Below are 24,326 nucleotides of genomic sequence, written 5' to 3'. Positions count from 1 at the left end.
TCTGGTCCTCTCCACATCCATTTCTTGGTGAAAATGCTAGATCACCAAGCAGACCTCTCATCCTACATTCCAATATCAAGTAATCTGGTTTGCTGACCCTACCCACGAGGCTGTGTGTGAGCCAGGTGGGCTGGGGAACAGAGACCAGCCCTGGCCCAGTGAACCCGAGATGGCCTGCTCCATGGAAGGGATCTGGTGCCCTGGTAGAAAGAAACTTTGAGTACCCAAGACTTCAATCCCTGGGGCTAGGGAATGGGTCATAAGTGAGCCCCTTCTGCCCCTGTTCTTTTAATCATGTCCACTCCCCTCACGTGGGAGCTTGGATGAAGGGCACCTGGATGTCCATCCCAGGTATACTGGGGCCACTAGTAACACAGACAAAGGCAGCAAAGCAGGACAGGGTCAGGGTAGGGGTGGGAGGGCAGGGGCAGGCACAGCCAAGGCTGTGGGGCTTCCCCAGAGGCCTAGATAGGCTTGAACCTGCAGAGGACCAGCTTCTCTTCTTGGCAGCCCTGGGTACATTCAAAAATGTTGTCTATGATCTTTCTGCTCTGCAGAGGCAGGGTGCCTTCATGCACCTCTGAATCCTTACTGTCCATGCCATAGTTTCCAGAAGATAGACATGTCCAACGGTATATGTCCAAGAAATGGGAGGTGCAGCTAGCACCCATGAGTCCTTCGGGTCTCACGGAGGCATCTCCTTGAGAAGTCTTTCTCTGACACATCCTTTAGTTACCTTCATGCTCCTCACCATGGGTCTCCACAGCCTTGGTGCGCTCAGCATTGTAGGCTCAAAAAACATTTGCTGAATGAATGCAGAACTTGAAGACTGCCTCTCCTCTGAGCAGTTGCCACGTCCAGTGTTCTCTGCCTGGAATCCTCTTCCTTCTTCATTCACCTGTTCAGTTTATTTCAAAATTTGAGGGATTACTAGGTGTTACACTCTTACTGGGCCCAGGGATTACCTGGTGATGTATTTAGCAGTCTGGGCACTGCTTCATGACAAGCCTTTCTGACCCCTCCAGTTAGGGGCTCCTCCCCATGGCCACTGTACAGAGGTGGACCTCTGAGTCCCCAGATTAAGACAGTCCCTTGAGCACAGAAACCAGCTCTGATTCATCTGTGCTTGGCACCAGCCTGGGCTCAGGAAACACCCATAGAAGCCACCATCTTCTTAGGGAAGAGACCACCTCTGGGGCAGACAGATCCTGGTTGGGATTCTAGCTCTGCACTTGATAGCTTGGCCAAGTTCCTTTCTCTCTATCAGTTTGCTAGAGTAAAACAGCCTGCCAAGTCTAGATATGAGGTTCTAAACAACCTGGCTGGTTTGCCAGGATAGTCATTATCCCCTTAACCCCAAGGGACAGCAGGGAAAGATAGGCCACTTAATATCTGGTGCTTGGTAGTCCAGGGACCTAAGGAAGGTGGGAGGAGCAGAAGTTACAGTGGGATTCATCCTTATCTGCCCCAGTCTTAGGCCCTCCTTTCCCTCCTAGCCCTCAGTCACCTAGAAAATAGAGCCTGAAAACAAGAACTCAGTACTGGTGTTTTACTTGGAGAGGTGCAAACCCAAGGCATTGGAAGTGAGAAAATGGAAGAAAGGCAGGAAAGAAAGGGAAGTAACCCAAGGTGATGTATTTAGCAGTCTGGGCACTGCTTCATGACAAGCCTTGCGGCGCCTTGCGGAGGCCACAGTAGTTGTGTCCACCAGCTACTTGGGAGGTCTCCCTATTGATGGTACTGTTTTGGAGAATTGGTGCCAGGCAGCAATTCATGAAAGGGAGGGAAAAGGGGAGAATTGATCTGCCCGAGTCTCAACTAGCTCTCATTTTCCACTAGTTAAAAAAGTTTTTTATTTTTTTATTTTTTTATTTTATTTATTTATTTATTTTTTTGAGACGGAGTCTCACTGTGTTGCCCAGGCTGGAGTGCAGTGGCCGGATCTCAGCTCACTGCAAGCTGCGCCTCCTGGGTTTACACCATTCTCCTGCCTCAGCCTCCCGAGTAGCTGGGACTACAGGCGCCCGCCACGTCGCCCGGCTAGTTTTTTGTATTTTTTTTTTAGTAGAGACAGGGTTTCACCGTGTTAGCCAGGATGGTCTCGATCTCCTGACCTCGTGATCCGCCCGTCTCGGCCTCCCAAAGTGCTGGGATTACAGGCTTGAGCCACCGCGCCCAGCCAAAAATTTTTTATTTTTTAGATGGAGTCTTGCTCTGTCACTCAGGCTGGAGTGCAATGGTGCAATCTCAGCTCACCACAACCTCTACCTCCTAGGTTCAAGCCATTCTCCTGCCTCAGCCTCCCGAGTAACTGGGACTACAAGCACACGCCACCATGCCCAGCTAATTTTGTATTTTTAGTAGAGACAGGGTTTCCCCATATTGGCCAGGCTAGTCTCGAACTCCTGACCTTATGATCCACCTGCCTTGGCCTCCCAAAGCATTGGGATTACAAGCATGAGCCACCGCACCCGGCCTCAAATTTTATCCCATGAATACTAACTCCCAGTCAGACACCGTGGCTTATGCCTGTAATCCCAGCATTTTGGGAGGCTGAGGCGGGTGGGCCGTTTGAGGTCAGGAGTTTGAGATTAGCCTGGCCAACATGGTGAAATCCTGTCTCTACAAAAAATACAAAAATTAGCCGGGCGTGGTGGCGTGTGTTTGTAATCCCAGCTATCCAGGCTCTTCTGCCTCAGGAGAATCATTTGAACCTAGGAGGCAGAGGTTGCAGTGAGCTGAGATTGCACCACTGCACTCCAGCCATGGTGACAGAGCAAGACTCTGTCTCAAATAAATAAATAAATTTCCCCATACTTCTAAGTTTGCTAGCAGCAACTTGGGATGCCAGATCCCATGCCCTATGCTAGGGCATTCCATCCAAGTCTGTGAAATGGTGGGAAGAAACAGAAACTCTGGGTATGTGGCCAGTGAGTGCCAGAGAGAATCTGATGCCATATGTGCCATGTCCAATACAGTCCAAAACTAGTTTTTTCATTTTCTGGAAGAAGAAACAAGGCATAGGGATCCAAGAACTTTCCCAAGGTCACAAGGATATTAAGCGGCAAATTCAGGATTTAAAAATAGTCTGGCTCTGGAAACTGGATTTTATGTAGCAAGCGAAGGAGTCATTAAAGGGTTTTAAGCTGGAGAGCGACAAGAAATCAAGAGCTTTTAAGGCCGGGCGCGGTGGCTCAAGCCTGTAATCCCAGCACTTTGGGAGGCCGAGACGGGCAGATCACAAGGTCAGGAGATCGAGACCATCCTGGCTAACATGGTGAAACCCCGTCTCTACTAAAAATACAAAAAACTAGCCGGGCGAGGTGGCGGGCGCCTGTAGTCCCAGCTACTGGGGAGGCTGAGGCAGGAGAATGGCGTAAACCCGGGTGGCGGAGCTTGCAGTGAGCTGAGATCCAGCCACTGCACTCCAGCCTGGGCGACAGAGCAAGACTCCGTCTCAAAAAAAAAAAAAAAAGAAATCAAGAGCTTTTAAATGAAGCTCCCAATCTCTACTGTACTCCACATTCCCATCTGACTAAACTCCAGCAGAAGCAGGTGGCCCCAGAGAGGTTAACAGCATCCAAGACAAGGTTTGAGGAGTCTCTAACTGGCTGCAGAACTTCGTGTGGGCTTCAACACTGACCCATAATCTTCCTATCTTCATCTAATCCTACACCTGCTGAAGAGAAGATCTAGCCAGAGGCAGGTAAGATCTGTGTAGAAAAGCCAGAATGAGGCTGGGTATGGTGGCTCATGCCTGTAATCCCAGCGCTTTAGGAGGCCGAGGTGGGCAGATTACGAGGTCAGGAGATTGAGACCATCCTGGCTAACACGGTGAAACCCTGTCTCTCCTAAAAATACAAAAAATTACCCAGGCATGGTGGCACGTGCCTGTAGTCCCAGCTACTCGGGAGGCTGAGGGTACAGTGAACCAGATCGCGCCACTGCACTCCAGCCTGGGAGACAGAGTGAGACTCCATCTCAAAAAAAAAGAAAAAAAAAGGAAAAAGCCAGAATGAGGAGAGGAGACTGACCTAAGGACCAGCAGCAGGAGGACCGTCCTTCTCTCTACTGTTGGTCTGTGGGTCTGAGGGTCCTGGCCGATGAGTTTTCTGGTGTTGCTTGAGATGGTCAGACCTCATGAACTCCCGGCTGCACTGATCACACTTATATGGTCGATATCTGGTGTGTACCCGTGTATGTCGTCTCAGCTCATCAGAACGGAAGAAAGACCACGAACAACTTTCCCAGTTGCAAGAATAGGGCCTCTCACCTGGGAATGACAAGGGAGAGATGGAATTTAGAATAGAGTAGGAAGGAAGGGGTCCGACTCTGAGGCAGAGCAGTCCAGGTTGAGGATTCAAAAGGGAAGGTCCAGGGAACCAGGGAGAGGCAACATAATCAGGAGTGCCCACCCCAGTCCTCCTGTATGGCAAGTCGGGGAGCCAGTCTAGCTTAGTTCCAAGCTTGGAAGAGGAAAGGCTCATCCCAAACAATTACCCACCAGTGTCCCAGGACAAATCAAAAGCCCAGAGACTCCTCCATCCCCACCCCACCTGACACCTCCTTCACCTGTGTGCTTGCGCTGGTGGCTCACCAGGTGGGAGCGTTTGGTATAAGCTTTTCCGCAGTTCTCGTAGTTGCAGCGGTAAGGCCTTGCCTCCGAGGAGCCCCCTCTACCAGTCCTTTCCTGAGGCCTGGAGTTCTTCTCTGCTGTCTGTGGAGCAAGTCTGGGCTGCTCTGGTAGAAATGGGTCTTCTTGAGAGTCCGGCTGAGTTACAAGAGAGTCCTGAGACCCTAAAGCCAGCAATGACTGGGGCTCAGCTGGAGGCATCCCAAGGTCATGGGCATCTTGTGGGGGCAACATCTGAGCCATGGATGGGAGCACTGCCTGGGCCTCAGTGGAAGGCATGGTCGGGCCTAACAATGTTTCTTCAGAAGGCACTGTCGAGAGGCCAGGGTAAGGCATTGGAGGGTTCCCAGCGTGGGACATCATTGGGATTCCAGTGGAAGCCGAGACTGGCAGCCCATTGGGGGGCATCCTTAGATTCCCGCTGAAGGGCCTGGCCACCCTTGGAATATTGGGCTCTCCTATGGGCATTAGTTGGGGCCCACTGAAAATCATCATCTCTTGCTGAGGGGGAGACACTCTCTGACAGTAAATCATCTGGGAAGGAGTGAGAGTCGCTTGGGGGCAGTAGCTCACACCACGCTCAGGCAGTGGCATACTGAACTGTGGCCCTCCTTCATCCATATTCTGCCTCGGCGCCTCAACAGACACCAAGGGGGACCTCAGCATCTCTGTACTGTGAGGAAAGTGCTGAATGCTTGGTAGGCCTTGGTTCCAAGAGGTGTGCACTCCAGAGCTTCGGGAAGATGAAGACATGTTCAAGATGGGCGCTGAGTTCTCATTATCCTTGGGGAGAAAGAGTCAGGTGATTTTTGCTCAAATTCCAGTTCCACATGTCCCTCCTCTTCATTCCCAGACCCCATCCTAATCCAGCCCTCTGTTTCCATCTCTTGCTTGAAAAATATCCTGCCTCCAGACCATTTTCCAGCTTGGGCTTTCTCACATGCGGTCTAGCTGATACAAGCCCCATAGAAGCCTAGCCGTAACTCATGCCACTTTCTCTCGGACATGTTTTTGGTTTTTATTTCACACAAAGCAACAAAGAGAACAAATAAAACAGTCCATAACCTACACCTTCAGCAAAACTCTGAGAAAATGTTCTGACTCCAATTTATTTTTTTTTTTTTTTTTGAGACAGTTTCATTCTTGTTGCCCAGACTGGAGTGCAATGGCGCAATCTCGGCTCACCGCAACCTCTGTCTTCTGGGTTCAAGTGATTCTCCTGCCTCAGCCTCCTGAGTAGCTGGGATTACAGGCATGCACCACCATGCCCGGCTAATTTTGTATTTTTAGTAGAGACGGGGTTTCTCCATGTTGGTTAGGCTGATCTCGAACTCCCGATCTCAGGTGATCTGCCTGCCTCGGCCTCCCAAAGTGCTGGGATTACAGGCGTGAGCCATCGCGCCCAGCCCAAACTCCAAATTATACATAAGTGTGAAAGTGAAAGAACATCCTAAACCAGCAGAACGGGTGCAGAAAGCCACAAAGATAGAAGGAATTGAGGCTGCAGATGGGTCTTGGCTTTAGCAAAACTTAGACATCATCTGCAAATATTTGCCTATGGAAGAGCATCTGCCCTGAGTGGGAACTGCCTGGGCAGGTCGGAGATCAAGCATTGGTGGAGATATGGGGAAAAGGCAGATATGACAAAAACACTTCTTAAAAAAAGGGATGGGGGTTGTCTGGAAGTCAGGGGCAGTATCCCTCGATGACTGACTTGCATGAAGGGTAGGAAAGAGATTGGTGGTAGAAGGTCTTAAAATAGGATAGGAGCCAAGAACCATGTTTTTAAAACCTGTCAGTAGGCCAGGCACGGCGGCTCACAACTGTGTAATCCTAGCACTTTGGGAGGCCAAGGCAGGTGGATTGCTTGAGCTCAGAAATTTCAAAAAACAAAAACAAAATCAGCTAGGTATGGTGGCGTGTGCCTGTAATCCCAGCTACTTGGGAGGCTGAGGCAGGAGAATCACTTGAGTCCAGGAGGCAGAGGTTGCAGTGAGCTGAGATTGTGCCACTGTACTCCAGCCTGTGCTGACAGAGTGAGACCCTATCTCAACAAGACAGGCAACAAACAACAACAACAAAATCCATTACTGTAGCAATAGAAGAGGGAGCTGTTGAGTTGAGAAACAAATAAAGCTACCCCATCATCCTATTCACTCTTCAATTGGGATGGTCCAGAAAAGAACAATCCATTCAAATATGACAACCAAAAGAGAAGTTTAAAGTAGGGTATCCATACGAGATACTAAACCATCAAGAAAGAAATTGAAGATTGCAATAAAAAAAAATCACCAGAAATTATTACTACAAATCAAGGGAAAATGTAACAACATTCAAATACAAGAAAGAGAAGAGAAGAGAAGAGAAGAGAAGAGAAGAGAAAGGAGAGGAGGGGAGGAGAGGGGAGGGGAGGGGAGGGGAGAAGAGAAGAGATCGACTCGCCGAGGCGGGCAGATTACTTGAGGTCAGGAGTTCAAAGAAGGAAGGAAGGAAAGAAGGAAGGAAGGGAGGAAATAAGGCAAAACTTGAAGCAATTACAACTTTTGCAGCAATTATAGGAACATCACAGGTCAGAAATAGGGAAATTCAAAACAAAACATCCAGATAGCAGGATAGGAGTTATATTAGAGAGTAGGAAATGGGGAAAGATAAGAAAGGGACACTGGACGGGCTTCTATTTCTTGACCTGAATGACAGTTTCACAGGTTTTACTTTGTAACAGTTCATTACTTTGTAGAAGCTGTACTTACATTCACTTTTCTGTTTGAGTGTTATTTTTAGCAATATGGTTTAAAATAAGTTAGTATTGCTCGGCACAGTGGCTCATGCCTATGATCCTAGATCCTTGGGAGGCCCAGGTGGAAGGATCGCTTGAGTCTAGGAGTTCAAGACAAGCCTGAGCAACATAGGGAATCCTCATCTCTACAAAGAACAAAAAACTAGCCAGGCATGGTAGCATGTGCCTGTGGTCCCAGCCACTCAGGAAACTGAAGTGGAAAGGACCACTTGAGCCTGGGAAGTCGAAGCTGCAGTGAGCTGTGATCGCATCACTGCGGTCCGGCCTAGGTGACAGAGTGAGGCCCCATCTCAAAAAAAAATAATAATAATAATGCTAAATTTAAATAGGCAATATTCTATACAAATTCACAGTGTAAAAAATATATATATATATTTTTAGCTCTGTCCAGTAAAATAGCCCATCGAAGCAACTGTGACTCTAGTAACAATGCATGCCTCTAGAACCTAGACTTGTCTCTAATTCTATTCCTTGCTAGAAGTTAGACCAAGAATTTCCTGACTCCAAGACTGGGAAAAGGAAGGTTTAAGGGAGGCTGGTACATTTCGTGCCTGAAAATAAGAGAGCTTTCAAAGATTAGGACTGGGTCAAAAAGAGACAGGAAGTGATATCAAGGAAGACGGCAGGGTAGGAAGCACCAGGAACGTGTATCCCCAGCAAGGTAACTATCGCACTGGTAGCATTTGCCTGTTATAAGTTTTTTGGAATGGTGCAGGGTTTTAAGGCTTGTACCTTCCAAGGGAAGGCTTTGAAAGTAAATTGCAGTTAATTTTGGTCAACCTAAATTCTTAGGTAGGTATTAACTCCCCATACACACCCCATGTTCCTGGAGCAACTTGCACGAGCCAGAATGGGCAATAAAAACCTTGTCCTCCAACTACTGGGGATCTATGTCCTGATTGTTATTTGCTGTTTCTGATTATGAGGTGCAGACAGAGGTAGGCAGCCATTGTGGCAACTTAACTCCCAATGTTACAACCCCCACCCCTTCCCACTGAAGAGACTTCCAGATATGAATACAAACATCCAAGAAGCTCAACACAATTCAAGTAGGATAAACTCACAGACCTATACCAAGAAACATTATAATAAAACGGTTGAGGCCAGGCGCGGTGGCTCATGCCTGTAATTCCAACACTTTTGGAGGCTGAGGCAGGTGGATCACTTGAGGTCAGAAGTTCAAGGCCAGCTGGCCAACATGGTGAAACCCCGTCTCAACTAAAAATACAAAAATTAGCCAGGTGTGGTGGCAGGTGCCTGTAATCCCAGCTACTCGGGAGGCTGAGGCAGGAGAATCGCTTGAACCCAGGAGGCGGAGATTGCAGTGAGCCAAGATCGTGCTATTGCATTCCAGAGAGCGAGACCCTATCTCAAAAATAAAAAATAAAAATAAAACTGTTGAAAACCCAAGACAAAGAGAATCTTGAAAATAGCAAGAGAAGTGACTCATCGCTTATAGGGGATCCCACAAATTACCTGTAGTTCTTTAATCAAAAACCTTGGACACTAAGACCATGGGTTGATATATTCAAAGTACTAAAGGAAAAAAAATAACTATCAACCATCCTATATATGGCAAAACTGTCTTTCCAGAATGAGGAAGAAATTAGACATTCCAAGATAGGCAAAAGCTGAGAGACCATTACCACTAGACATGTCCTGCAAGAAACGCTAATTGCAATCCTTCAGGTTGAAATGAAACAATGCTAGACAGTAGCTTGAAGCCATGTGAAGAAATCCGCCATAAGAAAAATTTCTGATAAGGGTAAATATATGGACAATGATAAAAATGAGTATTATTTTAACTTTGATATATAACTCCACTTTTTGTTTTCTACATGATTTAAAAGAATGCATAAAATTTATAATTTTATTTTTTGACATACGATGCATAAAAATGTCATTTTGTGAGATCAGTAACTGAAAAGAGGTGGGAATGGAGCTATACAGAAGCAGTTTTTATGTGCTATTAAAGTTAATCTGGTATAAATTCAAATTAGAATGTTATAAGTAGGATGTCAAATGTATTCCCCATGGCAACCACAAAGAAAATAGCTAGAGAATATATGCAAAAGGGGCCGGGCACAGCAGCTCATGCCTGTAATCCCAGCACTTTGGGAGACCAAGGTGGGTGGATCACTTGAGATCAGGAGTTCGAGACCAGCCTGGCCAACATGGTAAAACCCCATCTCTACTAAAAATATAAAAATTAGCCGAGCATGGTGGCACATGCCTGTAGTCCCAGCTATTTGGGAGGCTGAGGCAGGAGAATCGCTTGAACCTGGGAGGTGGAGGTTGCAGTCAGCTGAGATCCAGCCACTGCACTCCAGCTGGGCGATAGAGTGAGACTCTGTCTCAAAAAAAAAAAAAATAAAATAAAATATATATATACACACACACACACACAAAAAGAAATTGTGTTATAAGGAAATGTAAGTTTCACTTAAAAAAAATCAATTAAACAAAAAGACAATGCTGGAAATGAGGAAAAAAATGGCAAAATTAAATCCTTCCTTGCAAGTAAAATACTTTGGAAAGTAAATGGATAATAATTTCCAAAAGACAGATATTGGTAGAATGGATTAAAAATGGATAGTAGATCACAAATTAAGTCTCAATAGATTTTAAAAGAAAGATATTTTTTCTCTTGCCGCTTTTAGAAAAAAAGCAAAAAAAAAAAAAAAAAAGGTATCATAAGGTATCATACAAAGAATATTCTCTGACCCACAACCAGATAAACTAGAAAATTTACAAATCTCTGGAAATTAAACAGCACTCTCTGAAACAATCAATGGGGCAAATAAAAAAACCACAATGAAAATTAGAAAATACTTAGAGACCAATAAAAATGAAAACATAGCTACCAAATCTTATGAGCTACAGCAAAAGCAGTGGTAAGGGGAAAATCTACTGGTTTAAATGCTTACAATAAAAAAGATCTCAAACCAACAACCTAACTTTATACCTTAAGGAACTAGAAAAATACACTAAACCCCAAACCAGCAGAAGGAAGGAATGAGAAAAATCAATGAAACTAAGTTCTTAGGAAAGATTAACAACATTGTGAAACATTTAGCTAGATCAACTAAGGAAAAAGAAAAAGCTCAAATGATTAAATATGAGAAATGAAATTGGAGACATTATAATACAGTACTGTGATAAATTGCACACCAACAAATTGGATAACCTGGATAAAATGGACAAATTCCTAGAAATACAAAACCTATCAAGACTATCACAGGTTGAGCATTTTGAGACTATGAAGCAGGTGGATCACTTGAGGCCAGAGTTCAAGACCAGCCCGGGCAACATGGTGAGACCCCCATCTCTACAAAAAAAATTAAAAATTGCCAGGTGTGGTGGCAAGTGTCTGTAGTCCCAGCTACTCCAGAGGCTGAGATGTGAGTGGTGCAATCAATCATGGCTCATTTTGAGCTGGAATACAGTGGTATGATCATGGCTCACTGCAACCTCAAGTGAAAAAGCTGAGCTCTTATCCTAACTTTGAACATTACTAATTGAAGTGATTAAATTAAGCATTTATTCTGCCTCTAAAAGAAAAAAAATTTCAAAATTACCAAATGATTGCAGTTAAATATTAATTCCTACTTTACAGAAGAATACAAACTAATAAATGTAGAATGAATGGTGGAATTACAAAATTTATTTTTCTGCCAGGTCCAGTGACTTACGCCTGTAATCCTAGCACTTTGGGAGGCCGAGGGGGGTGGATCACTTGAGGTCAGGAGTTCAAGACCAGCCTGGCCAATATGGCAAAACCCTGTCTCTACTAAAAATACAAAAAATTAGCTGGGCGTGGTAGTGCATGCCTGTAATCCCAGCTGCTCGGGAGGCTGAGGCACGAGAATCGCTTGAATCTGGGAGGCAGAAGTTGCAGTGAGCCAAGATTGTGCCACTGCACTCCAGCCTGGGGGAGAGAGTGAGACTCTGTCTCAAAAAAAAAAAAAAAAAAAAAAAAAAGAAAAGAAAAGAAAAGGAAAGGAAAAGAGAAAAAAAAAAAGGAAAAGAAAATGTATTTTGCCACCCCTAAGGAAATTTAATTGAGGAAAAATTTAAATGTGGTGTTAAAACCAGTAGATGAATGGCTGGTAGGGAACTGGACATTGGATACACACAAAGCAGAATCACACAGATTACTTTCCGACCGCAAGGTAAATATCAACAGAGAGATCAATGAAGCTTTTCACTACCTTAATACAAGTATCACCAAATGGTAGCCAGGTGTGTCTCCTGATGTTATGCAGGATAAAACCTGCATGAGGCATGAGGCACTCTTGCCAAAAATCTTGAATCCAGTTAAGCTGTAAGTTCTAATCATAACTTAAAGGTAATACAAGTGATAGAAGATAAAGCTAAATGCTATCATGAGGAAGCAATCTGATATATCTGAAAGGAACATGCTATAAGACAAAAGTCAGCATCATGAAAAACTGAATCCCAATCATGAAAAAATAAAACTATTCTAATTTCAGAGACTCAAGGGACATAATCACCAGATACAGTGTATGGTCTTAAATTCTGGTTGGACATACCAGCTACGAAGTACATTTTAGGAATAGCTAGGGGCATTTGAATAAGGCTTGCATCTAAGATGATTTAAAGGAATTATCAGCTGGGCGTGGCCGCTCACTCCTGTAATCCCAGCACTTTGGGAGGCTGAGGCGGGTAAATCACTTGAGGGCAGAAGATTGAGACCAGCCTGACAAACATAGCAAAACCTCTCTACTGAAAATACAAAAAATTAGCTGGGTGGAGTGGCACACGCCTATAACCCCAGCTACCTGGGGGGAGGCTGAGGCACCAGAATTGCTTGAACCTGGGAAGCAGAGGTTGCAGTGAGCCGAGATGGCGCCACTGCATCCCAGCCTGGACAACAGCACCAAGACCCTGTCTCAAAAAACAGTGTATATATATATACACATATATACACATATACATATATATATATATACAATTTTGATACATTTGATTATGTGGTTTTGGCTATAGAGGAAAATGTTCTTTTTTAAAAAAACTCTAGAAGAGTTGGGAAGATCTTGTTTTATTTTTAATTTAAATAATTTTAGAGACAGGATCTCATTATGTTGCCCAGGCTGGAGTGCAGTGGCTATTCACAAGCGTGATTGCGGTGCACCACAGCCTAAAACTCCTGAGCTCAAACAATCCTTCTGCTTCAGCCTCCCGGGCCACTGGGACTACAGGTGTGAGCCACCGTGCCTGGCCTTATCAGTTTTATTTACCACTATATGCTCAGCAACTAGCATAAGACAGACATATAATAGGAACTAGGTAAATGACTATTGGGTGGGCACCTCTGGGGTGCTCAGCCTGTCTTCCCTAACTCTTAGCAATGGCCCTCTCATTTTCCCAGTCCTTCATGGCAAATTAAGTTGTCTAAACATGCCTTCACCACTACTTTGCCTTATGATTCTCCCAAATTTGCTCTGGCCTCCATCTCTCCACAGAGCCAGCTTGCATAAAGGTCACCACTGACAACTTCCATCCCACTATGACCAAGCAGCACTTTCCAGACTCCTGGCTTGACCTCTCAGTTTATACGACCACTGGCCACACCCTTCCTATAATGCTTCCCTTGGCCTCTCACACGCATGGACACACTTTCCGACCTTTTCTCCTTCCTTTCTCTCAGACCCCCTCCTTCACAGTCTCTTTTGCAGATTTCTCTTCCTCTACTCTCTCTGGGCAAGCTTCCCCATGCCAGTGGATCTGTTTCTGTTTACAGTCCAACTATTCCTAAATCTATGGCTCTGGCGAAGATGGCTCCTGCATTTTCCAGCTAGCTATTGTTTGGGTCTTTTTGGATGGCCCACGGGTTCTTCCAATGGACTGTGTCCAAAATTCACTATCATCTTTGCCCACCTCCCCCAAACAACGGATTAACCTAGTCCTTCTCACCCTTCTTTCTCGCTCAGAAAATATCACTGCTGTCACTCAATTGTGCAAGCAAGAAATCTGTTACTCTAGATGTCTCCCTCACCACTTGGGAGCAATGATTGTGATCCCTGTCTCCAAAACATCTCCACAATCTATGATACATCTAGCTTCTCCATCTCCACTCTCACTTCTCTAGGTAGGCCGCCATTTGAATTCTCACCTGGATTATCACAAAAGCTTTCTAACTATTGCCTTGAATCCAGCCCACATCCACCAGGACACTCCTTTGAAAATGCAAATCTAATTGAGACAGACTATGTTTAAACTCATCAATGGCTTCCCACTGCTCTTGGAATAAACAAGCCCTGAATGATCTCAATGTGTCCCTGGGGCCACCCTCCCATCACTGTCTAGGCCCTGGTCTTTCAGTTCCTCCTAAGAGGAAGCATACAGCCTGTGGTCTTAGACCGGGGAACCCTTCACCTGACCGGTTCTCTAGTCCCAGAACAGAGTCTCAGCTGTCATTAAGCCTCCCAAATCGGGTCAAACACCTCTGGTATCTGCTCCCATGCGCCCCCGACTTCTCCTTCATGTAACGCCGTACAATTCCAATCATTCAGCTAACGATTTATTAATAAAATTTTATATATATCTGTTTCATGGTAAATTCATCATTGTATTTCCACGGTCTGGAAAAAGCCTACCACTTAGTAGGGCTCCAATTAACATTTTTTTTTTCCTGTCATTTTCTGCTCACTTCTTAACTTGGTCTTTGCTGTCCTGCCTACTCAAGTCCCTCGCCAGAAAGTTGCCTGGAACCCTCTTACCCCCGATGCACCCAACACAAGCTCTACTGCTGGGCGAACATTATTGGAATAAACGACGTATGATTTACACCCTCAATCTCACAACCCTCCCTTTCCAGTCCCTCCCCAATCTCGCATCCCTCCCTTTGCAGCCCCTCCCCAATCTCCCATTCCTTCCTTTGCAACCCCTCCCCTCGGATTTCCACCCCTCGGGTTTCTGCTTCCCTCTGCCTCCCTTCTCCTACACGGCCTCCTCTCCCCGCCGCCCCCTAGCCTGGGCCCGCCCCCGGCCTGCCAGGAGCTGACACCTGACTCACCTGGGCAGCCTGGTGCGCCACCTGCCATCGGCTCAGCTCCCCAGCCTCCTGTTCCATCTCAGCCCGCGGTCGGTTGTACATGAAGACTGGGTGGGGTCTAGACTCTACTGAACAGACAGGAAACCAGCCACCACGGCGTCGCAGGCGGGTATCGGGACATCGCCACGCCACAATCACCTTCTATTTACCTATTTACAACTGCGCCAGGGGGCGGAGTCAGCCCCACCCGTCCCGCCCTGCGCCGCCCCCGCAGCCCTGCCCTAGGCTGCCCACCCCAACCAAGGCGGCATCACGGACAGCCACCTTAGGCCTTGAACGCTTCCTAAAGGAAGTTGGTCCGCCCACCCAACCCACCCATTCCACCCTTCAGTCTGAGCAACTGTTTCACCCAAGTAGGGGCTGAGGACCCCCAGGTCTCAGACTCCACCCAGGAGGAGGCTGGAGAGAGGCAAGGCTGGGTGTAGGGCGTCTGCCGACAGGAGAGCCTCCACCAGCACTCTATCAGGTCGGGAGTTGCCATAAGCTTTGGGAGGGCTGGAGCTTTTCTGCTACAGTCTGTGCACCTCTGTCCCTTGTCTGCACGAACTGAAGACTGCGAGCTTCATGGCACAATCTATTTATTCCACAGTGTTTACTGAGTGCCCAGTGTGTGTTGGGCATTGGTCTCTGAACTAGGGGTAAAATGGTGAACAGGACAGAACAAAGTCCTTGCTGTCAATTTCCATTTTACATGGGCAGACAAGAAATGAGTAATAAAGTTGTTAACTATTATAACTTTAGATGGTGGTGAGTGCTATGGAAAACCAAAAGACAAATGTGAGCTGAAAACGAAATGCCTGAAAGGAGCCAGCCATAGGAAGATTGAAAGGCTCTAAGGCAAGAAAGAGCCCGACAGTGCTAGAAGGAAATTGAAGGCAGGGTGACCACAGTGATACCGCATGGGCAGTGACACGAGGACAGAGGGATAGGGCCTTGAAGACAGTAGAAAGGAGTTTGGATTTTATTCTGGAACTTGATATGATCTGATACATGTTTTTAAAATAAGCCATTTGGCTCCTTATGGATTATAAAGGGCCAGAGGGGTGCAGAGACACCAGTTAGAAATCTAAAGGAGCTGTGGCTGGGCCAATGGTTCATGTCTGTAATGCCAGCACTTTGGGAGGCTGAGGTGGGCGGATCACCTGAGTTGGGAGTTTGAGACCAGCCTGACCAACATGGAGAAACCTACTAAAAATACAAAATTAGCCAGGCGTGGTGGTGCATGCCTGTAATCCCAGCTACTCAGGAGGCTGAGGCAGGAGAATCACTTGAACCTGGGAGGCGGAGGTTACAGTGAGCCGAGATCGCACCATTGCACTCCAGCCTGGGCAACAAGAGTGAAACTCCGTCTCAAAAAATAAAATAAAATAAATAAATCTAAAGGAGCTGTCCAAGAAGGAGATGTCAGTGTTTGGTCATGGAGGTGGTGCCCACCTGTAGTCCCAGCTACTCAGGAGGCTGAGGCGGGAGACCACTTGAGCCCAGGAGTTCTGGGCTGTAGTGTGCTGTGCTGATCTGGTGTCCACACTAAGTTCAGCATCAGTATGGTGAGCTCCCAGGAGTGGAGCACCACCAGGTTGCCTAAGGAGGGATGAACCGACCCAGGTCAGAAATGGAGTAGGTCAAAACTCATGCTGATCAGTAATGGGATTGCTGCACTTGTGAATGGCCAGTGCACTCCACCCTTGGCAACATAGTGAGATCCCATCTCCAAAAAAAAGAAAAAGAAAAAGAAAAACAGGACTTGTAATGGATCAGAAGGGGGTAGGAAGGAAGGGAAAGAGGAATCAAAGAGACTCCTAGATTATTGGCTTGAGCAACTGTGTGATGATCGTGCCACTTGGTATATGGAAAGATAGGAAGAGGAGCAGATTTGGAAGTGGCTGAAACAAGAATTCCATTTTAGACATTGATTTTGAGATGTCTATTAATTATGCTCAGAGAAGGTCAGGGCTATAAATGTAAACTTGGGTGTTGTCAGCATAGAGAGATGGTAGTTAGAGTGGATGCTATCAACACTGGAGATAGTTTGAGGAAAGGACAGAGGACAGAGCCTGGGGACTCTTACATTTAAGGCCCAGCAGAACAGCAAAGTCATCCAAAGAGCCTGAGAGGTTGAGATAAACAGGTAAGTGACTACTGGATTTGGCAAGACAGAGGTCACTGGTGACTCTGCCAAAACCAAGTGTAGTAAGATGGAAGCCTGATTGGACTGGACTGCCAAGGGAACAGGAGTTGATGGAGTGGGACATTGTCTCTAAACTCTAAACAAAGAAGTTTTGCTACGAATGAGAGCAGAAAAATGAGGTGGCAGTTAAGGGAGGGCATATTATAGGCTGATGGGGATGCACCAAAGGAGAAACTGACACAGAAATAGAGGGCTCAATTATAAGAGCAAAGTCGTGGATGAATTACGAAAGGACAGGATCTGGAGTACCAATAGACAAGTGGGCCTTTGGTGAGAGCAGGGATATTTGCTCTATCATAACAAGTGGGTAAGAAGGCTCTTATGTATCTTAGGGTCCCCAACTACTAGCATGAAGTGGGGCTGAGAGCAGGCCCTTGAGAAGTGGTGGCTATGATTCTATGGCTAACAACTGCTCAGCTCTCAACTCCAGGATCACCTCCTTCTGGGGCCATCTCTGACTCCCATTTGATGCCTCTTTCAGTTCTCACATACCTAGTGTTTCTCCTAACTTGGCATTTAGGAGATATTCGTAGAATGGATCATGTTTGACACACAGAGCAGATCATTTTTATACTCCCCTCCTCTAAAGATAAAATTATTACCATAGGCCGGGCGCGGTGGCTCACGCCTGTAATCCCAGCACCTTAGGAGGCCGAGACGGGCAGATCACGAGGTCAGGAGATCGAGACCATCTCGGCTGACACGGTGAAACCCCGTCTCTACTAAAAATACAGAAAAGTTAGCCAGGCGTGGTGGCAGGTGCCTGTAGTCCCAGCTACTCCGGAGGCTAAGGCAGGAGGATGGCGTGAACCTGGGAGGCGGAGCTTGCAGTGAGCTGAGATCGTGCCACTGCACTCCAGCCTAGGCGACTGAGCGAGACTCCGTCTCAAAAAAACAAAACAAAACAAAACAAAAATACAAATTAGATGAGCGTAGTGGCACGCGCTGTAGTCCCAGCTACTCCGGAGGCTGAGGCAGGAGAATGGCGTGAACCCGGGAGGCAGAGCTTGCAGTGAGCGGAGATCATACCACTGCACTCCAGCCTGGGCAACAAAGCAAGACTCCATCTCAAAAAAAAAAAACAAATTATAGCCGGGCGCGGTGGCTCAAGCCTGTAATCCCAGCACTTTGGGAGGCCGAGGCGGGCGGATCACAAGGTCAGGAGATCGAGACCACAGTGAAACCCCGTCTCTACTAAAAATACAAAAAATTAGCCGGGCGCGGTGGTGGGCGCCTGTAGTCCCAGCTACTCAGGAGGCTGAGGCAGGAGAATGGCGGGAACCTGGGAGGCGGAGCTTGCAGTGAGCCGAGATCGCGCCACTGCACTCCAGCCTGGGCAACAGCGTGAGACTCCGTCTCAAAAAAACAAACAAACAAACAAAAAAAAACAAATTATTTCCATAATTCAAATTTCATATTTTCACATGATTATAAAATGAAACAAATTGTAATAATGGCCAGAAAAAGGAAAGGCAAAAGTGAAAAATTTATTTGCCAAAACTTTGTATGCATACTCACATCATAAAATAAATAATAAAATTAATATTATGGCTCCAAAAAATGAAAAAGGCACACTATTTATTTCAATCACTTTCACATCTACCTGCTTAAATTTTGATCCTTTCCTTACAATCTGATATACTCCCTTATGTAAATAATCATCCAGCAACCAACAAGTCAAGTTTAATAAAACCAAAACATCTAAATAAGATACAACATAGGCAACAACACTTAGGCCACAACATTTATTTCCTTTATTCATCTTTCATTTCAAAACCATTAACAAGTTTAAAGGAATAGGTTTTCATTTCAAAGGTACATTTTTATTCAAATTCAGTAAAATATTTCATGTACAAATTAAAAATTTGCACTTAACAAACAAAAATGTTTTGCCTCTCAGTTTGCACTCTGTCCCACTTTTTTTTTTTTTTCGTTTTTTTTTTTTTTTTTGAGATGGAGTCTCGCTCTGTCGCCCAGGCTGGAGTGCAGTGGCACAATCTCAGCTCACTATAAGCTCCGCCTCCCCCGTTCACACCATTCTCCTGCTTCAGCCTCCCAAGTAGCTGGGACTACAGGCACCTGCCACCACTCCCAGCTAATTTTTTGATTATTATTATTTTTTTTAGTGGATACGGGGTTTCACCATGTTAGCCAGGATGGTCTGGATCTCCTGACTTCATGATTCGCCCTCCTCGGCCTCCCAAAGTGCTGGGATTACAGGCGTGAGCCACTGCACCCGGCCTGTCCCACTGTCTTAACACAAAAGTCCAACTGGTTACAAAGAATGACAGAATTGAAAAAAGTTAAGCCCTGTTTGTCTTTGTCATCACTGACAGTAACTCATGATTGTTTATTTTGAATCTACAGTGTAAACTTGGATGTATCTAATACCACAGGGGTTAGAGATCTGACCCTTGCCTAAAGTGAGCTCCAAACATGGGTATTGGTGTGACTATATAACCGAGCATACTCCAAATGAATTTCTACATAGAATGCAGTATTTATTAAAGGATCGCTAATAAAAATGTGTTAGTGTGGCTGAGCACGGTGGCTCAAGCCTGTAATCCCAGCACTTTGGGAGGCCCTGGTGGGTGGATCACGAGGCCAGGAGATCGAGACCATCCTGGCTAACAGGGTGAAACCCCGTCTCTACTAAAAAAAATACAAAAAACTAGCCGGGTGTGGTGGTGGGCGCCTGTAGTCCCAGCTACTCAGAAGGCTGAGGCAGGAGAATGGCGTAAACCCAGGAGGCGGAGCTTGCAGTGAGCTGAGATCTCGCCACTGCACTCCAGCCTGGGCAACAGAGTGAGACTCCATCTCAAAAAAAAAAAAAAAAAAGTGTTAGTGTGAAGTTTACATATACAAATAAAATCCAGTATCTATAGCAATTATTTAGAACTTAAACCAACAAAATATTTTTTAGGAGAGGAGTATTTCAATAGTATTTAAAAATTACTGGCACACAGCAATAATAAAAGGCAGACCAACTTTTAATTGGATCTATTATCGTTAAGCTCTTTATAGATATACACCCCTTCTAGCCTGCACGTGGACAGACTGCTACCACCGCCCACTTTAATATGCCCAGGGGCTGTAAGTCTTCTTGACCCTGCCAGGTGGCCCTGTATTATCTCTGCCTGGAATGTTCTTCCCCCATTTCTTCATCTACTAATCGCATTTGTTTTACCAACATTTAATGAGTGTCTACTATAGGCTACTCTCCCTTGGGGTCACCTCCTTTAGGAAGCCTTTGCTGCACCCCGACCTCCCATTTCCGTGTCCCATTCCCAGGAGTAGTCTTTGGGTGAACTGCAAGGACCACTGGGAACTCATTTCCAAGTGACTACTGCAGTCGGTATATGTTTCGAACGGTGCCATCTGCTTGAGATGAAGTCTGGACTCAAGGTCTGGAATTAAATTCCAGCCTGAGATTTTGAAATTTGTGATTTCATCTTTCTGATTCTCACTTGCTTCATTAGCAACCAGCACCTCAGAGGATTAGTTTCCTGATTTATGAATGATCCCATTAACATCTTTATCAAATGCCTCAAAACATATCAAAATAAGACAGAGCCAGCCCCACCTTTCAGCCTTTTAATTCTGAGCCAATTTTTGTGTGGACATCTGGAATGCCTAGGGCTTGTGGGTCAGAGGAGTTTGCCCTGGGGTCCTGCCTCCTCCCCCAACCTTACACTGCACCCTATCCTCCACTGACAGTCCATCCTGGAGACACACACCTGGGCCTGGGCGTGACTCAGGGGCAGGCATGCTGCCCACCCCTCTGCCATTTTCCCTGTTACCTCCCAGAACCCTGGTCATTCTGGGCTCCAGTCCTGGGTCCATGAACTGTCCCCTGCAAAGTGCTGCAACTCGCTGTCTGTGGCGGCTCTGACTCCTGCATCTTTTACACACAAAACAACAACATTAGCAAGCACCAGGCATTGTAGCAGGCACATCTCATGCTTTCTCTCTTGTTTGTGATTCAAAGAAAGGATTATCATATCTATTTTATACACATGGAAAATGAATGCTGATGCTCAGAGACAAGTAACCATCAAATCACAGGAAAGGTCATCCCCTAACCCATATGCTGCAGAATGACTCCAGAACTTGTTTCTCTGCCTGGAGTGTCCTTCCCACTCATCACTAGTGCTTCCCCCACCCGACTCCTACCTGTCTTGTGCCTTCCCTGATACCCAGGTTGGCCTAGGTGCCTCCTCTGCACTCGCACTGCCCCGGGTTACCCATATCTTAGTACAGAGAACGGATTGCTTTTGTAGTTACTGATGATGTGGTTATTATCTGTTTGCTTAAGAGAATCTTCTTTTTCTGCCTTCTGCCCTCCTGCTCTAAGGGCCACATATATACATTCTGTTCTGTTGCCTCTCTTTGGTGCTACTCAAAGTGTGGTCTGTGCTTAACAACGGTTTGCAAATTTCACCAGTCTGCAACTGGATAGCTACAGAAATTGAAAGAAGCTGTCTTGAAATTTCTTGAACTCTTGGGCTCAAGGGATCCTCCCACTTCAGCCTCCCAAAATGCTGGGATTACAGGCATAAGCCACAGCACCCAGCCATGAAGTAATTTTTGAACAAATTGAGGTTACCTATGAGAAATGGGAATGTCCAGGAAGCAATCAGACATATGAGCTAGAGGCTCAGGAAACAAAGTCTGGGGATGGAGGTATGGATTTCAGAGTTGAAGCCATTAGAGCGAACAAGAGCCCCTGAGATGTGAAATGAAAAGGGGAGCATCTAAGGACAACCCTACCACTGTGTCTGCCACATGGGAGATTATTAGGAACCCTTTGTCAAATGAAGAGGTAGATAGACATGAACCTAAGTCTCTTTCATGCTCAGTCCAAGCTTTCCTTACTAACCCTATTTTATTCTTAAATTGCACAGCTTCAAAGAGACACTGCTGGGGCTGACAGTGAGGTAAGAGAGATGACCAGAAAAGGGAAGGCTCAAGTCCAGGTGTGGTGACTCACATCCGTAATTGCAACACTTTACAGGGCCTAGGTGGGAGAATTGCTTGAGCCCAGGAGCTCCAGACCAGCCTGGGCAACAAAGCAAGACCCCATCTCTACAAAAATAAAAAATAAAAATAGACAGCACGGTGGCAAGTGCCTGTAGTCCTAGTACTTGGGAGGCGAAGGTGGGAGGATTGCTTGAGCCCAGGAGTTCAAGGTTAAAGTGAGCTATGTTGGTGCCACTGTACTCCAGCCTGGATAAAAAGAGTGAGACCCTGATGAAAGAAAGAAAGGAAGGAAGGAAGGAAAGAAAAGAAAAGAAAGAAAGGAAGAGAGAGAGAAAGGAAGGAAGGAGGGAGGGAAAGAAAGAAAGATAAGAAAGAAAGAAAGAAAGAAAGAAAGAAAGAAAGAAAGAAAGAAAAAGAAAGAAAGAAAGAAAGAAAGAAAGAAAGAAAGAAAGGGAGAGAGAGAGGGAGAGAGGGAGGGAGGGAGGGAGGGAAAGAAAGAAAGAGAGAAGGAGGGAAGGAGGGAGGGAAAGAAGGAAAGAAAGAAAGGAAGGAAGGAAGGAAAGAAAAGAAAAGAGAGAGAAAGGAAGGAAGGAAGGAGGGAGGGAAAGAAAGAAAGATAAGAAGGAAAGAAAGAAAGAAAGAAAGAGGGAGGGAGGGAAAGAGAAAGAAAGAAAGAAAGAGGGAAGGAGGGAGGGAAAGGAAGGAAGGAAGGAAGGAAGGAAGGAAGGAAGGAAGGAAGGAAGGAAGGAAGGAAGGAAGGGAGGGAGGGAGGGAAGGAGGGAAGGAAGGAAGGGAGGGAGGGAGGGAGGAAGGAAGGGAAAACGTTAGAGAGAGCTGGAGTAACCAGTCCTGAACCTGGAGGTTTGGTGGGAGATGAAGATGAAGCTGGAAGAAAAAGTCAGAGGCAGGTTTTGAAAGTACAGGCTTAGACTTCATCATAAATTATAGGTAGATGCTTTCTGTTTCCTGACAGTGTAAAGAAGATAAGGACAGAGGTACAAGTATTGCACCATAGTTTGTAATAGTAAAAGAAATTTGGAAACAACCTAAATACTTACCAATATGAGAATAAATATATGTTGGTATGGTCAAACAATGGGAATCCAACTTCAATTAGAATGAATAAATTAGAATGTCATTGAGTCATCATAAATCTCAAAAATGCAATCTGCTGGGCATAATGTGGTATCCTGGGTTGGATCCTGAAAAAGGACATTAGTGGAAAAACTGGTGAAATCTGAATAAAGTCTGTAGTTTAGTTAACAGTATTGTACCAATGTTTATTTCTTAGTTTTTGTTTTGTTTTGTTTTGAGATGGAGTCTTGCTCTGTCGCCCAGGTTGGAGTGCAATGGCGCGATCTCGGCTCACTGCAACCCACCTCCTGGGTTCAGGCGATTCTCCTGTCTCAGCCTCTGGAGTAGCTGGGACTACAGGCACGTGCCACCATGCTCAGCTAATTTTTTTTATTTTTAGTAGAGACGGGGTTTCACCATGTTAGTCAAGATGGTCTGAATCTCCTGACCTCGTAATCTGCCCACCTCAGCCTCCCAAAGTGCTGGGATTACAGGCTATTTCTTAGTTTTAATAAATGCACCACAGTTATGTATGATGTTAACATTAGAAGCTGACTGAAAGGCATACAGTAACTGTACTACTTTTGCAACTTTCCTGTAAACCTAAAATTATTCCCAAATGAAAAGGTTTAAAAATATAAGCTAAAAGAAAAAAAGCAAGTTGCAAAGGAATTCATGCAACATAACAGCATTTACAAAAAGCTTTAAAACATGCAAAATAGTAGAAATTGTTTATGGATACACCAACGTATGTAATAAAGACATAAAAACATTCATGTTTTTCAACCTAATTTGAGATAGTAAGATTAAGAAAAACATAGGCCCAGCATGGTGGCTTATGCGTGTAATCCCAGTGCTTTAGGAGGCTGAGGCAGGTGGATCGCTTGACCCCAGGAGTTTGAGACCAACCTGGGCAACACAGTGAGACTTCTTCATCTCTACAAAGCATTGAAAAAAATATATATAGCTGGGAGTGGTGGTGTGCACTTGTGGTCCCAGCTGCTAGGGAGGCTGAAGTAGGAAGATTAATTGAGGCCAGGAGATCGAGGCTGCAGTGAGCCATGAACATGCCACTGCATTCCAACCTGGGTGGCAGAGCGACCTTTTCTCAAAAAAAAAAAGAAAAACAAAACAATGTGTTTAACTAAACTTTTTTTTTTTTTTTTTTAAGATGGGGTTTCGCTTTGTTGCCCAGTCTGGTCTCAAATCCTGGGCTCAAAGCAATCCTCCTGCCTTGGCCTCCCAAAGTGCAAGGATTACAGGTGTGAGCCACCATGCCAGCTGAAGCACAATTCTGAGCAATTTTTTGTATAAGTAGTAGCAAGGTTCTACAATACATCTGTTCAAATATAATCCCCAAGATCTTTAGCTAACTTTTTTTTTTTCTTCTTTAGCTAATCTTATTTATTTATTTATTTTGAGATGGAGTTTCACTCTTGTTGTCCAGGCTGGAGTGCAACCTCACCACAACCTCTGCCTCCCGGGTTCAAATGCTTCTCCTACCTCAGCCTCCTGAGTAGCTGGGATTACAGGCATGCACAACCACGCCCAGCTAATTTTTTTTTAATTTTTAGTA

General features: G+C 45.5%; 1 protein-coding gene across 1 annotated transcript; it reads right to left on the bottom strand.

Annotated features, from left to right (window-relative positions):
* Positions 1 to 272: 272 nt before the first annotated feature.
* On the bottom strand, positions 273 to 14,643 carry KLF17 (KLF transcription factor 17). The gene is made up of 4 exons (XM_050799951.1): positions 14,470 to 14,643; positions 4,573 to 5,416; positions 4,035 to 4,273; positions 273 to 898 (listed from the first exon to the last, which is right to left on the bottom strand). The coding sequence occupies exons 1-3, from the start codon at positions 14,548 to 14,550 to the stop codon at positions 4,035 to 4,037; spliced, it is 1,164 nt and encodes a 387-aa protein (XP_050655908.1). The 5' UTR covers positions 14,551 to 14,643; the 3' UTR covers positions 273 to 898.
* Between the last annotated feature and the right edge of the window lie 9,683 nt (positions 14,644 to 24,326).

The sequence above is a fragment of the Macaca thibetana genome, chromosome 1, assembly GCF_024542745.1.
Source record: "Macaca thibetana thibetana isolate TM-01 chromosome 1, ASM2454274v1, whole genome shotgun sequence".
In the NCBI taxonomy this organism is placed as follows: Eukaryota; Metazoa; Chordata; class Mammalia; order Primates; family Cercopithecidae; genus Macaca; species Macaca thibetana.
This window is presented reverse-complemented; position numbering and strand designations above follow the sequence as displayed.

Excerpts from the sequence above, each read along its gene's own strand:
- KLF17 (XM_050799951.1), bottom strand. The coding sequence starts at position 14,550 with ATGTACAACCGACCGCGGGCTGAGATGGAACAGGAGGCTGGGGAGCTG. Across the intron at positions 5,417-14,469 it reads TGGCGCACCAGGCTGCCCAG|GATAATGAGAACTCAGCGCC; the intron begins GTGAGTCAGGTG and ends TTTCTCCCCAAG. Across the intron at positions 4,274-4,572 it reads CCACCAGCGCAAGCACACAG|GTGAGAGGCCCTATTCTTGC; the intron begins GTGAAGGAGGTG and ends TGTCATTCCCAG.